General features: G+C 43.1%; 1 protein-coding gene across 1 annotated transcript in view; it reads right to left on the bottom strand.

Moving 5' to 3' along the window:
• Positions 1 to 15,612, bottom strand: part of iqsec3a (IQ motif and Sec7 domain ArfGEF 3a) — a 174,887-nt gene that overhangs the window by 57,150 nt on the left and 102,125 nt on the right. Inside the window, exon 4 of the mRNA XM_050035781.1 lies at positions 9,795 to 11,077. Coding sequence (XP_049891738.1) covers positions 9,795 to 11,077 — 1,283 coding nt within the window. The remainder of the gene's footprint in view (positions 1 to 9,794; positions 11,078 to 15,612) is intronic.

The raw sequence follows: 15,612 nt of genomic DNA, 5'->3' as shown, positions 1-15,612 counted from the left end.
AGAACGTTAAGTAGAGCCTCAATTCACAGTGTGTCCTCCACCTCACTCTCCGCCACTACAGACCACCTTACCAGGAGGAGAGAGCTCTGAAGATGGACCCCCAGTCAGCAGCATCCTAAACGGATCCAACAGAACTTTCTGTTGCTGCTGTTACACAGGTTAGGCCTGGCACCAGGCACTGTGGCTGGCTTAATTTGAGGCGCTACAGCCTCCAACTAAAGGTCTGTCTCCAGAGCTACTACCAACTCTCCCCCAGGGGGAGTAGTCCAGGTGGGGTGTGAGGCGGAGGGACTGTGTGGTGGCTAGCTAGCTAATTCTTGAAATGTAAATAAATGTATGGGAAACACTGGGTTACTGTACGAAGCCCGTGCATATGCCCTTGGTCATCTGGTGGGATGTGCTTAGACAGAGAGGGAAAGATAAGGATATTTTCAAATTCTCTTTTTCAAGATATCTGCCTACCCCAGCAAGTATCATTTCGGCCTATCTGTTATTTTTAGCTATCTGAACCACTCATCCAATACTTTAATCTAAATAGTATTTCCATTAGCCTACTTTAGAGGCTAGATGGCTTTAAACAATTAATCTATTTCTTTTGGCTAACTAACTGTTTGACCTGTTTACTGGCTTTAGCATGACTTCAACGTACACATTGTAGTTAAATCGACCTTTCGCTAAGCCCCACCCCTTTGTGATGGTTTGACAAGCTGTCAGAGTAAGCATGGAGCCCACACTGTAACTAACTGCACACACTGAAGAAATATTATCATATTTTTGGAAAAATGAAAGAGTGATTCCAGAGAGAAGCAGACAGAGGGGTCTACAGTCTGTGTTTGAAGGATATATCCAGGATGTCAAACTGACTCAGCAGCAACAACAGGTTAAAAAGACAAAGATAGTTAGAAGCTAAAGCCGAACTATAGGCTACAGATCACAGTGTAAAAGTGAACCACCACATCACTGCTGATCGCCACAGAAGACAATGAATATAAAGGGAAACTTTGTTGATATTGAACCAGCTGTGTGGCATCGCAGTGTGTGTAGACGGTGTTTGGCTTCGCCCCTGTGCTGCTGCCAGCACTTGGACCTCCACTGCTGGAAGGGCAGGGATCTCTGGGGGAAGTCAAACACGATCATCTGCGCACAATGTGATGACACACAGCTGGTTGAATATCAGCAATGTCCTATCCAATATCCAGGTAACGAGTATCATTAATACACAACATGCCCCAGGCACAACATTTAGCTCCAAATCCACAAAACCAGCCTGAAAATGAAGGAAATCTGAAACGACTGCATTAGAGTCAATGGAGTACAGCTGTGTTGTTGTCGGACCCTGGTCTGAGCCGGCCCGCTGCTACGTAATGATTGGCCAGTCTGCGTCCAGGGGTGGGACTTAGCAAAGGGTCAGTTGTATTGAGCTACTCTACAGTCGCTCCATGTACCTACCACCTGCAGAACAAAGAAGATAAATTAGAAATGCTTTCTCTGTTCGCCATCTGGATTTCTGAGTTAGTAATTATGTGCTGGGTCATTTAGCACCGAGGGCAGAATGTTAATACAGGCGAGGTTTGTGTATGCATAAACAAACAAGCACAAACCTGAACGTACACTGAGTAGTTTTTGCAGCGCTCTCTCCTCCTGGCGTCAGGTTATCCCTCCCGAGGAGTTGGGCAGGCTTTGCTGATCCGCTGTGTTAATTAGCTTTCCCTGACATATCTATTCAGATCTGCCTTTCTGTCTCTCTCAGTCTCACTTATGCCATAACCTACACGCCTCTTCTGCCACCTTGTATTCTCTGAAGGTGCTCCATTTTCATGCATGATGAGGAGTCGATCTAATTCCACCACGAGCTGCTCTGACGTCTAATCAATGCTCTCGGTACACGTCTCCTATGTCTAACCCAGAAGTATGAAATGGGAAAGCCATGCATACAAAAAGAGAAATCTACTCAGGAATATGTCATTCATGTCACACCTCCTCACATCCTCCCCTCTCGCTCCACTGAAGGTTTGCTACCTGCTCCCTTATGTGATGATGGCGGTGTCCTTGACACACTCCCTCCTCACATAATGGAGTCATTGTTATTCCACACACACACCCAAGGTGGAAACTTTATCAAGTGGTCTCTCTCTCAACCTTTCCCCCCTCTACCTTTTTGTGTCTCGTTCAGTTCCTCCTCTTGCCTCCGCACTCCATCTCCATCGCTCTGTCATATCTGTCTTTATCCTTGTGCACACAAACGCCCAAAACTTCTACCTTGTCCTCTCTTTAATTTACTTTCTCCCCTACCTGTCTTGCAGCAGGTGGTCTACGCACCTGCTGCAAGACAAACACACACTCACACATTACATTACCAAGCTGTGTGCATATGTGTGAGCTTTTTTTTGCCCGCATGATCAAGCAATACCCAAGTTTTAGCCCAAAGCAAACAGCCCTGTTTAAGATGCAAAGGATACAACAGCGCAGGTATTAGAGGGAGGATATGAACTGGTGGAACTAATAAGCCTCAAGCTCGATTGCCCCCTCTCTTTCTACTTTTTTTTTTGCTCTCCCTTCCTCTTTCTGTCTCTCTCTTCCCTTGTAGCCAATTTATTAAAAGTCAGCTTATCTTTCAAGGTGTTTGATCAGGGGAATGAGAAGAGGGGATTGCAAATAGATAGAGAGGGCTATGAAACTTGTCATTTTCTGAAAAGTGGGAGCTTTCATTTAACAGTCATCACTAATATGTACGGTCCTCACACGCCCTCTGAAGATGTGTCATTAAAAAGTGTTGAGTGTTTCAAATCGAATCTAAACAAACAGATAAATGCTGCAGCCGAACTGTCTCCATCACTCCAGCTGCCGTTCAGAGTGACGCTATCAAAGTGGACATGTCTGAGAAACTAATTGCACAAAGAACAGAAACAGAGTGATGGAGGGATCTGTTTTTATCAGAACTTGCAGGGAGTTTGTCAGATTCGTGGGCTCGAGTCAGACCAGCCTCTAGAAGAAAATGTTGGCAGTGTATGTTCCTGCAAAACACGGATACATTACATTCGTACGTTTTATACGTATTATATCAACGTTTCTAAAGTGACGTAGTATATGAGCTGACTTCCGGAGGTGGAGGGGATGGTGGATGGCACTTTGGCAAGACACCTGCCAAGCTGCACACCACTGTTCATAACTGACAAGCAACCAAACCCGATCTTCCAGGAAGACCCGTCTTCCAGTGCCTTCCTATACCTCTTCTCCACTTAGGATAGAATGGGAAGAAATCTGAGAGAAATTACCTGTTGCCATGGGGAGAGGCTATTTTTTATTTATTTTTTTTTCCAGTTTTTTGCCATCCAGTAGTTTGGAATATCCACTTGGAACATTACCGGGACAAAAACAGGACCAATATTGCATGGCAAAAATAAGTAAAGATGGCCAATTGAGATGACTCTCACCTGGTTCACCAGTTGTTACAATCACTACTTTTATGCCATCAAAACCTGATGTTTTACCCAAAACATGATCTTTTCCTCACCATAACCAAGTGGCTTTTGAGCCTAAAGATAACCTCACTCCATTATTAACACGTAAAGTTTCAATTTATCCACTATAATGATGTGATAACATGCAAAAGTAACATGTCTGTGGTTTACAGAAACATACAATGCCAACATTTGTTGCAGCAATTGGGTTGTTGGATTTGACAGTGGCTCAGTACCATTATGCTTTGGAAGAAACAGACAGTCCAATATTTTGTTCATGTTTCACCATCCAGTAGTTTCGAATAACCGCTCGGAACATTACCGTGACAAAAACAGGACCAATACAAAAGTTGGATTTTAAGAAAAATAAATAAAATAGCAGAACTGTACGTGTAGGATACATGTTAACACTAATATTAATTCTAAGTAGCTGTGATGACGGGAGAGCGAAGCAAATACATCAGCCACGATGTGCACCACATTGTCTAAAAGACAGCCGAACAAGTCATATGCCTTTACTTTCATATCAAACTGATAATGACAATCTGACTGTATATTTTAGCAGAATAGCATTACTCAGATTCACAATGTGTTAAAACTAGATAAACAAGTTCTTTTTAATCAGACAAACTCACTTTACAATCAACACAGGCAACTGAACTGAAGGAAATAGCCTTTTAGCTAGTTAGCGCACTGTCATACGGTCTCTCCGAAATCCACCGCAAAAGTTCAATTTTATAAACGTACTTGAGGCAAATACCAGACCAAAATATTACGGAGGGGAGGAGTTTCACAGGCATATCGGATATCACCGATTCCCATAGGAATGAATGGACTTCTGGCTGCCTTGTCTCCGTATACATGCGTAAGTGGAAAAGAGGCGTTAGCAACTGAATGTGGGTGTTTATATCAACCCATCACAATTTTTTCAGAGTGGATAGTGCCATTAAAAGCAGTTATTTTCTTATTAAGACACCGCTGAATGTCGTGCTGGGATACCGAGACATCACTGTCACATCTCAAGTTTCATAGGTCTTTTTTTTTTCTTTTTTTTTTTTTTTAATTAATTAATGTTGTTTCCTGTTTCACTTTGAAACTCACATCTCTCGTTTCNAAGTGGAAAAGAGGCGTTAGCAGCTGAATGTGGGTTTTTTTATTGACCCATCACGATTTTTTCAGAGTGGATAGTGCCATTAAAAGCAGTTATTTTCTTATTAAGACACCGCTGAATGTCATGCTGGGATAGCACCACGAAAAGCAGTATTTTTTTATACCGAGACATCACTGTCACATCTCAAGTTTCATAGGTCTTTTCTTTTTTTTAATTAATTAATGTTGTTTCCTGTTTCACTTTAAAACTCACATCTCTCGTTTCAGATCACTTCCTGCCCCTGTGTGTTTTCCCTCCCTTTTGATGGCTTCACCTGTGTCTGATTGTCTGTCCCGCCCTGATTAGCCTCACCTGTGTCTCGTTATCCTTCCCCTCACCAGAGTGTTTAGTGTGTGTCTTGTTTTCTCTCAGTGCCAGTTCGTCTTAGCTTCTTGTGTGTCTCGTGTTCTAGCCTTTTGTTTCCTTCTGTCCTTTTCTTGTTTTGTTTTTTTGGATTCAGCCTGTTGATTGACTCTGCCTCATCCCTATTGGATTTGTTTGCCTCTACTGATTGTTCTTCTGAGTACTGAACCTACATTTTGACCAGTACAGACTGTGATATTTTACCTGAACTGTCTCCACAGAGTCATGCGTTTGAGCACTCTCACCTGGTTCACCAGTTGCTACAATCACTGCTTTTCCAGCAGCTTTTAAGCCCCTAAAATCAGGTGTTTTACGCCAAAACATAATCTTTTCCTCACCATAACCAAGTGACCTTTGTGCCTAAACATAACCTAATGTTAACCACACCATTGTTAACACGTTAAGTTTCAGTGTATCCACTATAATAACATAATAACATGCAAATATAATGAATCTGTGGTTTACAGAAACATACAGTGCCAACATTCGTTCGAGCAATTGGGTTGCTGGATTTGACAGTGGTTCAGTACCGTTATGTACTGTAACATGAGGAAGAAACAGACAGTCCAATACAGAAATATTGTTTGGAAGTATTGATGCCAGGGTTCAAGTATCACCTCATACCTTGGATCATCCATCACTTTTTTCCCCAAAATTGTGATCATATTTTTTCCTCATTTGATCATGACTAAATCCTGAACTAAACTTGAAGCATGGTTGTTTTAGTTACCAAATCATAACTCTGTCCTTTTTGTGCCCAAAGCACACCAAAGGGCAAGCCAAAATCCCACGGCACACCTGTATTTATATTATATTATGTGTCACACACTTGAAATTCCTACGTGGAAATGGCGACAAATAGGTTCCCCATTAAAGGTTTTTAAATGAAATGGCATTAAATTACATTTTTAGCTACATTTTACCTCTTCATGAGGAAATGGGTGCACACAACATATGAATACAGTCAATTAAGAATTCACTCATAACTTTTTGTGTAGGCCCAGTTGAATATTGCAGTAATAATGTGTGGTTATCACCAAATCCTAGAGCAGAACTGGATTGTCGTCACCATTTGAGAACCACTTTTAAGTAGTTTGACTCTTGCCGTTGCTGGGGATAAATCTCTAATAATTTCTCCATGCTCTTTAGAAGGTTTCCCAAACAGATGTGTTGCCATCTGATGTCTAATTCAAGGAATTATAACATAATAATGTTCCTTTATTGCAGTTTCTGTATAATCCACCTCCCTCCTAGCCTCATATATATATATATATATATTTATATACATTTATTTCCTGTGTTTTGTCCTCTTCCTCTGGTGATTATTCCCCCTCCAGTCGCTGCACAGCTCTCTGCTGCTCCTCTTGTTTTCAGTGTCACGCTCCAGCATTGAGTCCAAGTTAATCGGCTTTATTGTGCACTTTTATTGCGCTGCAGAGCTTGGCAGTGAGCAAAAAAGATAATGTGTGTTTATGAGCTCCCATCTTCTAAATTTGTATGAGATGGCTTAATTGGGGCAATATCTTAACAAAATCTTGTAGTGGTTCTGCACCCAAGGGAACAGAGTGTATTTTCAGACAAAGCGGGATATTTTGGAAAGCACAGAGAGCTTCTACAGAGAGGGTTGAGGTGGCAGGGACAAAAAAAAAAAAAAGAAACACACTTGGATTGAAATGTTAACAAATTTTTCATTCCAGTCCCCAAGGTGCCGGTTCACACAGCGCTGAAGGAACTTTTAATTACATTCACGACTCGCAGCAGAATGACTAATGAGAATTTTAGGCTTTGTGGATCGTTGTCATTATTTTTTTGGATTCACCCCTCATGGAGGCTATTGCAACTAATTGTTACCCAGCAACTCCATCAGTGGCTCAGCTCGACTTGTTTTATATGTGAGTGAGTCCAGTTCATTTATTTGAAGGCTGTATGTGGGGTGTTTAGGTCCTTTAGGGTACGCTCGGGGTGAGAAGCTAATAGAGCATATGGTAAATCTCCTCATTTAAAGATTCCTTCCAAGTGTGCTGTTGGCTGCTGAGCACACTGACAGGAGTCATGTGGCTACAATCATTTCTAAAAGGAGAAGTTAAGTGTTGAACCAATTAATTTGGGGCTGTTTTGGGGGGTAAACCAACCAAAAATCAGCCCCATGTTAGATTTACTTTCTCCTTAAAACTTAAATAAATGTACACAGAAATTTACCATATGCATGATGTAATATTCATATTAACGTTTTCTAAAGTGAATTGGATATAAGCTGTCTTTGTCATCAGGAGGTGGAGGGGATGGAGGATGGTTTGTAAGTTAGGAGAGACGCCTGCCAAGCTGCAGACCACTGTTCAAGACCAACAAAAACCAAACCGGTTGTGTGTTAGCAAGTCACTGCTTAGGATCCAAATGTTGGCGCTTTGTAGTGACGTGTCAGCTGGGATAGTGCCATGAAAAGTGGTTGAGTTTCCTGCTGGGATTGTGGCACAACATAGGGTTGTATTTTTACTAAAACATCACTTTGTTTCCTGCAAAGATAGGGGCAAATAAAGTGGTTGTTTTTTATCAGGACATCCCTGCATTTCCTGCGAGGATAGAGGCACAAAAAAATGGTTGTGTTTTACCGAAACATTGGTGCATTTCCCGCAGGGATAATGTCACAAAAGCGGTTGTTTTTTACTGAGACATCGCTGCTTTTCCTGCCTGAAAGAGGCACAGAAAATGGTTGCTTTTCACTGAGACACTGAGTCATCTTCTGTTGAGTTAGGGCACAAAACACAGTTGTTTTTTACCGAGACATTGGTGAATTTCCTGTAGGGATAATAGCTCAAAAAACAACTGTTTTTTTACTGAGACATTACTTTGTTTCCTGCAGAGATAGGGGTGAAAAAGACGGTTGCTTTTTACAGAGACACTGTTTTATTTCCTGCAAAGATAATGACACAAAAGAGGTTGTTTTTTATCGAGACATCGCTGCGTTTTTTGTCAGAAAACCAGGTATTTTAAGCCAATTCATGGTCTTTTCTGACCATTTATTGTTTCTCAACCAAACCACACATTAACTGCAGCATTGTTGAAACATAAAGTAAATGTATCGCCTACATAAGGACATGCAAATGCAATGCATCTGTGGTTTAGAGGAAACGCACAATGCCAATCCTTTTTTCTGGCGATGGGGGTGGTAATATGTGAAACAAAATGTTTTTTTTTAGTGTTTCTCTGAATGCGTCATTGAGCTTGTAATTTATGTTAACAAGCTGAAGGTCACAATTCACCAAGCATTCCACTTTATGCCACAAAATCTATTGAGTCTAACACATCTCGAGGATTCAGTGTTTCTCCCAACAAATCAACACAACAGATTCAGTCGGTGCTGGCCCCCATCACCATGGCAACACCTTTTCCTCCTATCTCTGGCTGCCGTGTAACCACCTTGCACCTGTCTGGAGCGCGTCCTGGGAAGTTCTTATCAGGTTTTGACTTTGTCACTCTTCACTAGGCAGCGGGGGAGAACTGAATTCACAATGACTGAAAAGCTGCAACCAGCAAACATAAACAAGCTTTTCAAGACAGACATGTTTTTCTTCTGCTGACAATTTGTGAAGCCACAGAGGAAAATGCAATGGGAGTTGGGTAGTAGGATGCAAGAGTTACCTATCGGTATGGGCTCTTGGCATTTAAGAGGAACTTTAAGACGGGCACGTCAGACCTGACAAAAATGTCAGATAAATAGTTGCATCAAGTTCTTAAAGTATCCTAGAGGTGTGGGGCTTAGCCAGCTGCCACTTCCACCATGTCTGGGTATGTCTGTAACTTCATTTCCTTCACTTCTTTCCTTATTCTCTTACAGATCAATCTTCATACAGCTCTCTGTCTTAGTATTTCATCCTCTCTCTTTTTGTCTCTGCTCTGATTTGTCTTTCTGAGAAGAAAGATGACACCTCAGATCTGGCGTGGGACTTGAGCTTCATTTTGTTTGTTCTTTCAGCACAATGGGGATCGGTGAGCAAAAGTGCTTTTCTTTGCTCTTTCGAGTCCAGAGGGCCCCATCAAACTTCGTGTATACCTCGGGGCAGAGGTACAGACGGTTTCACAAATCTCACTGTACTTACAGTATTCCATCTTTTATATCACATCCACTGAGCGTTTTCTACAGAGATATACAAAACTGTACTAATGAACCTTCATTAATATAGGCCTATATTTTGTACATTATGTTGTAGTGGATATGTTAAAACTTTCTTTCTCAATAAGGTTGTGGTTAATGTGCGGTTGGGTTAAGGTATAGAAATCACTTGGTTTGATCATGTTTTGGCTTAAAACACCGAGGGTTAGTGGCACAAATGCTATTGGGAAATGCCATTATGTGTCAGTACAAAGCAAACAGATTTGGTGGTACAAATGCAGCTGTGAAATGCCGCAATTCGCTACAATGAACACCCAGGTTCACCGAGCGAAAACACCGTGATGAGTCGGCAAAAACAACAATAAAGTCACCTCATATACTTTGTCACTCTAGAGATGTTGATGACACATATAAAGTGTGCAAATGCAACGTCTTCCTGGTTTGCAGAAACGTATAAAGCAACTTCTGGTGACTGGGCTGTTAGACTTTTGGAAAGAGAGAAGTGTCCCTGAATTTATTCTCCTAGAAATACTAACTAAAACCAGATTTAAATAACAGTATGTGTCCTGTCTGAATCTCTCCGTCATTCATTTTAAGTTTCAGTGCAGTTAATCATGGCTAACCACTCAGCACTGATTCAGAAGTGATACCACTTAAGGCCTGATTTAAAGTTCATCATCAAAGGAGGGAAATCGCAGTGGCTACTCACACATTGAAGAGATTGAGGCCGATGCGGTAGAGGCGTTTCCGCATGACGTCAGTGGACAGCGTGGGTGATTTACAGCTGGCGGGGTTCTCACAGTGGTAGCGTGGCAGGCTGAGGATCATGGCCTGCAGTGCCTCTTTGGACGAGGCCTCAGATGTGGAGCGTGCCTCTGTGGACGTGCTGCTGCTGCTCATCTGCTCCGAGCTGTTATCTGCTGTCTCCGAGCCGCACCTCTTGACCTCCAGCGGCTCTACCACGGGCGAGCTCCGCTGCAGGGGTGGGGGGGCGTGAGGGGGCTCTGTGGGTGGTGGCACCACCACTACAACCTCCTCTGGGCTTTGAGGGGCTGCCATCTTATCCAGAGGGGTTAGGGGAGGCTGCTCCTCCTCCTCGAGCTCTTCTTCGCTTGGAGGAGGAGCAGGGAATTCAACATCCTGCTCATCTTCTTCTTCTTGGGATTCTGGGGGTGGTGGGGGTTCTTGTGGTGGCGGCGGGGGATCTATAGGTTCAGCTGGAAGCTCTGCAGGGGGTGGAGGGAGTTCTTGTGAGTGGGCAGGAGGAGCGAAGGCTGAAGTGGAGTTTGTTGTTGTGGAAGAAGGTGTGACAGTGGTGGGGGTTCCTTCCTGTTGGACGCAGCTGCCGAGGGTGACGGTGGACGATTCCATGACTGAGGACGAAACACGGAAGTTCTGGCTGTCAAACTGCACCGTCACATCCCGGAACGCCATCATCAGCTTGCTCGCACTTCTCGACAGGTCACTTGGGTCGACTGGGGCTTGATGAATCGTTGACTCTCCCACACCAACTCCTTCTCCTCCACCTCCACCTCCTACTCCTGCTGCTGCTGCGGCTGCTGCAGCTGCACTGAAGGAGTCGGCGCTGAACTGATAAGTGCCGCCTTCTTGCAGTGAACACATGGTCTTCAGGCTCCAGTTGCTGAGCGCATCGTCGATGGACTTTGCCAGTGACTGGACCTGTTCAGTGAACGAGTCTTCAAGGTCGGTCAGGGTGCCACCGACTGTGGCAGGCAGAGATGGCGAGCGCACCAACGGGATGCCTGTCAAGTTGCAGCCTTCTGCCAGGGCCCGTTCAGCAGAGAAACCCTCCGTGTTTTGCACACGGACCTTGCGCAGGGAGATGCGTCGAGGCAGACGACTCTCCAGCAGCGAATTGCGGATCTTCTCAAAGTTCTTGCTGAGCTGGTACTGGCGGAAGGCGGTCTGGATCTTGCAGGCTGCACGGCGGGAGATGAGGTGGCCACCGTATTTGTGCTCTAACATTTCGATCTGAGAAACAGAAGAGAGAAGGATACAGAAGGAAAATAATGAGTTGCTGGGATTTATGTTGTGTTTTTGAATTTCCAAGACAAAAAGAACAGACTAAAACCTGCCAGGACAATCTGAAATTATGGATGCATATTGATCAGAAATTGCAGAGTAAACACAAGGTTAACACAGATTGATCAATCCAGGGATGGCTGAGCCCATGAAAAGGTCCAGTGAATAGGCCCTCCCCATATCGTCTTTACTGATGATGCATTCTGTTTGCACTGTTGCTACAGTATTTGAAAGCGCAAAATACAACGTTATGCATTGTTATTAACTGGTATTGTCAACAGTATCTTGGTTTTCGAACTAGTTGTACCGGAAAGCAATTAATTCCGGTGTGTGATCTCACAGCCAGCTCCGACCTCCGACTTGGAACGCAGCAGCTCTCTTTATTATGTAAGTAGGTCAGATCATGTAGCAAGCTTCTTTTTTCTTCTCGTAACAGCTGCGTACAAAAAAATCAATAACAATAGCAACAATAACTAATCATTGACATTTCTGTTTGTCATCGATGCTGCTCTGTTCTGTTCTTGGGGGTCTTTGCTGCTGCTCTCCCTGCCTTAGGCTTTCCATGTTTGCGCATGGAAGGGCAGGGAGGTTTGCTCTCTGCCTCAGGCTTTCCTCATTTGCACGTGGAAGGGCAGAGAGGTGTGCTATCTCTGCCTTATGGCTTTCCATGCAGGCACATGGAAGGGCAGAGAGGTGTGCTCTCTCCGGCTCGGGCATTCCACGTACCCGCATGGAAGAAGCTTTCTGCGTAAGCCCCAGGAAAGGCAGAGAGGCCCCAGAAACGAGCCATACCACCAAATATAATACTGAAAATGGAAATTAAGTTTTCTTATGTGTTCCTGACTGAGGTTTATTTGTGTTGTTTTAATAAGTATTGCTTAATATTTTCAAAATAAAACGTTGCTTTGCTTATATTTAAGATAAACACAATTATTGCTGGCCCCCTAGGTGCTGGGCCACTGAGAGTTTTCTCCTTATAGGAGGCCCTGGGTAAGATGAAACATTGCCTAGGAATCCCATAATAGGCTGCATCACAAATGTAATATTTGTGAAAAGGTCACCACAGGTGATTCAGCATTTTTCATATTCTCTTGCCTGTTGCTGTGGTGCGTGGAAGATGAATACAGCATATGGGGTGAATAGCAGTGAAAAACAGGCGGAGTGTGGGTGGGATATGAATGAGCTGGGCATTAAAAAAGGGAACGGGATAATTGTGGTGGGAAAAGAAAAATAAATGAAATCCCAGGAGGTGAAAAAGGTTGTGAAGTCCAATTTTTGGAATGAGTAGGCAAAATTCACATATTAAAGTTACTCCAGATTCAAACAGCACTGAACCTCACACGATTCTATTCTGCAAGCTGGCCTTGTGATGTGTGTACTGACACTACATACAGTTTGGTCAAAGCCACAGTTTGAAAGGGAGAGCACACAGTAAAGGCTGACTCATGGCATTTGGACAAACTGTTCATTTCCTCGGCAAATAGAACTCATAATCTCCACGAATTCCATAGAGGGGTCCTCCATGCAACTTAAAATTGTCTGAAACTGAACAAGCCATTAATCTTGCCTGTGAAAAATTGCTCAAATGCTGTGGGAAATAGATAGAGATGTAATATAGCCATCCTCATCTGGCAGCAGCTCAAACACGAGATGAGACCTCTTTGAGTTTCCCAGAACAATCAGGGTGTGGGTATCTTTGGAAGTGCCCAGAAAGCGCTCTTATCTTCTGCCGTCACTCTGAAATCCTTTTCATTCAGTCTAAATCAATGAATATAATTCTGTTTCTGTTCTAACTGCATCAAGGGCAGGAGTGTGGGGGAGGATTCAGTGTTGAAAGAATAGCTGTGCCACAATCTGTCACTTTAGAAAAGTGAAAAAATTGACATGTTCTAAATATGCTGCATAGAAAGTGCACATTAAAAATAGCACAGCAGTTAATTCTAGGAAATAGAAATCCTTGCTGCTCCCTCCCTCCTTCGGTGTTTTCTTGTATCAGTGCGATGTGTACATGAGGATTAATGTGTCCAAGTAAAACATCCCTCCTGTAAAGTCAAAATGCAATTGAACGAACAGTTACCGCAGCCACGAAGGATCAAAATGTGACTTTCAGCTGCTAATCTCCTCTCGCTTTAGTCCTGGACAAAGTCACCCAACCACCTCCTGATAGGCTGTAATGCCTCGAGGGTTTGCAATTTGTGATAAGTGGTTAGTTCAACAAGATGCCGCCTCGGCCGCTGTCACTGGAGGAACGGAATCACATACAAAGCTCTTTAGAAAAGTGGAATGACACTGGAAATCCATCTTATCTACTCCATTTACATTTCACTGCAGAGCCTCTGCGAGCAAAGTGAGACGCGCTGAGAATATTAAGGTGGCTTCTGAATAGGACGCTGGTTCGGAGCTCTACTGTATCTGCTGATGGTGACTTCTCAGTCAACTCTCGCAGACTGGTCGAACTCAGCCTGAATATTCATCACTTTTTAATCTGGACTGTTCAGTGACAGCGCCGTGTGCACTCTGGAAATGACAAGGTTAGCCTTATCGGCACGACTGCGCTCCAAAATAGACCTGGTGTGGGTTTTTCTTTTTTAAAGACAGGCACAACGGTAATATGATTGACCTCATTACTCAGAAAGGTGTCCCTCATCAAAACAAATTGTGCAAAGAGTTCCACTGCAGAGGTGCCCTTGGTAGTGAGAGAGGGCCGTCAGCGTGGCTGCGTTTGATTAAATGTGGCAGTGGAGCTTGTTTGTTTTGCCTTCTGCGTAAGCAGGGTCGGGGATGATGAATAAAGCATTTGGGTCACGCTGCTTTCTTTATCAGAGTGCGTATCTGATACACTTTGCCATTCAGATGGAACTGCAGCCACCAGGATGAACTGGGACAGGACGGATGGAGGAATGAAGCATGCAGAGGAAGGAAAAAACTGGACAAGATTTCATAACAGTCTAGCAGGGATTGTTTTGGGACTAGAGACTGATGGAATATTCGGACATTAAAAATACCCCCAACAGTTTCTATAACCACTTGCTTAGAATGTACGTTCAATATTCACACTCTTTAAGCTCTGTTTTTGGTCCCTACCAACTAAAATATCTGGCTCTTTAACAGCTAAATGCTCAGCTTTGATCTTAAGTTATTCACTAACTGTGTCTGTCTGTTGTTTGGTGCCAAGCAGGTAATGTACAGTGGGCTTTCAGAGCTTTGTTGTTGAATAGCTACAGCTAACAACAAGCTATGAAAGCAGTGACCCTGTGTCTAGACTGCAAGCACTTGCACATCTCACGCAACACGCTTCGTGGAGGCTGAAGCATTTAGCTTACACTTGAAGTCTTTGTAGCATAATAATAGACTTAAAATAACAGAGGCTCGGACATGGAGTTGCACATTTGAGGGTTTGTGAGAAAAGCTAAATGATTAGTACATCATAACAATTCATAGTGTCTGACAAACAAGGAGTATCAGTCAACACACCTACAGCTTTCCAGTACTCATTAAAAGGTGCTTCCTGTCACTTAGGCTACTGTTTCCTGTTATTCAGACAACCAGCTCCAAGAATAATTGTTTCTCCAAGCATAACCAAATTTGGCCTAAATCAACACCAGATTTTTTAGCTGAGGTCACGTCAGTGTGAAAGGTTTACGTCAGGTCACGTATACAATAGAGTCTATTTTTGCGACTGTTCTCATACACTGTTTGTACATTTCCTGTGAAAAGTAATGCACCAAATTCCGTACATATCCTACGTAATCATGAGCCAGTAGTTGCACTGATGGGAAGGAAGTGGTCATTGTGAGGATGAAGGTCAAGGTGGACGGGTCACAAAAACACCAGAGCCAGAACCACATGAAATTTGAGTAATTTTAAGTAAGTTATCACCGTGTTTCTTTTCCGAAATCGAATCTACATAACTTTACTTTAAGTACGTAATGTCCTTCGTTGGGCCCTAACTCGTAGGATGTCATACCAAGCTTTGTGATTGCATGTCGTAGAATATCATGTGAAGTGTTGTATGAGGGTACGTTGATTTTCTTTCAACAATATCCTCCTGAGACACGAACTTTCGTTTGGTATGCATTTTCAATTTCTCTTAGCTATATGGGATCAGTAGGAGTAAGTATAAAAACCTAAACATCGTCAACTATAATCAAGTCCCAATGTCTTCAAACGAGTACTTCTTAACTAAGAGCGTCTTATCTTGTTACTGTTGCTAAAATTAGTCAAGTTTGTTGCCATATCAAACTACAAACATTATTAATCCTAAATAAACAAGTTTCAACTATAAAATGTGATCAGGTTTTGAATCTTGTCCACTTTTGTGTTGGGATCGGCTGCAAACTGACTTGGCAGAGATGGCTGCCATCTTGTTTTTACATGGATTAGTGTATTGTGCTCTTACTACCACTAGATGACACAGAAAGTGCCCACGAACGAGGACAACAGGTCTAAGTTAAGTAGAATGAAGTATAAGGTCAAATAAACCC

This window comes from Epinephelus moara, chromosome 23, assembly GCF_006386435.1.
Source record: "Epinephelus moara isolate mb chromosome 23, YSFRI_EMoa_1.0, whole genome shotgun sequence".
In the NCBI taxonomy this organism is placed as follows: Eukaryota; Metazoa; Chordata; class Actinopteri; order Perciformes; family Serranidae; genus Epinephelus; species Epinephelus moara.
This window is presented reverse-complemented; position numbering and strand designations above follow the sequence as displayed.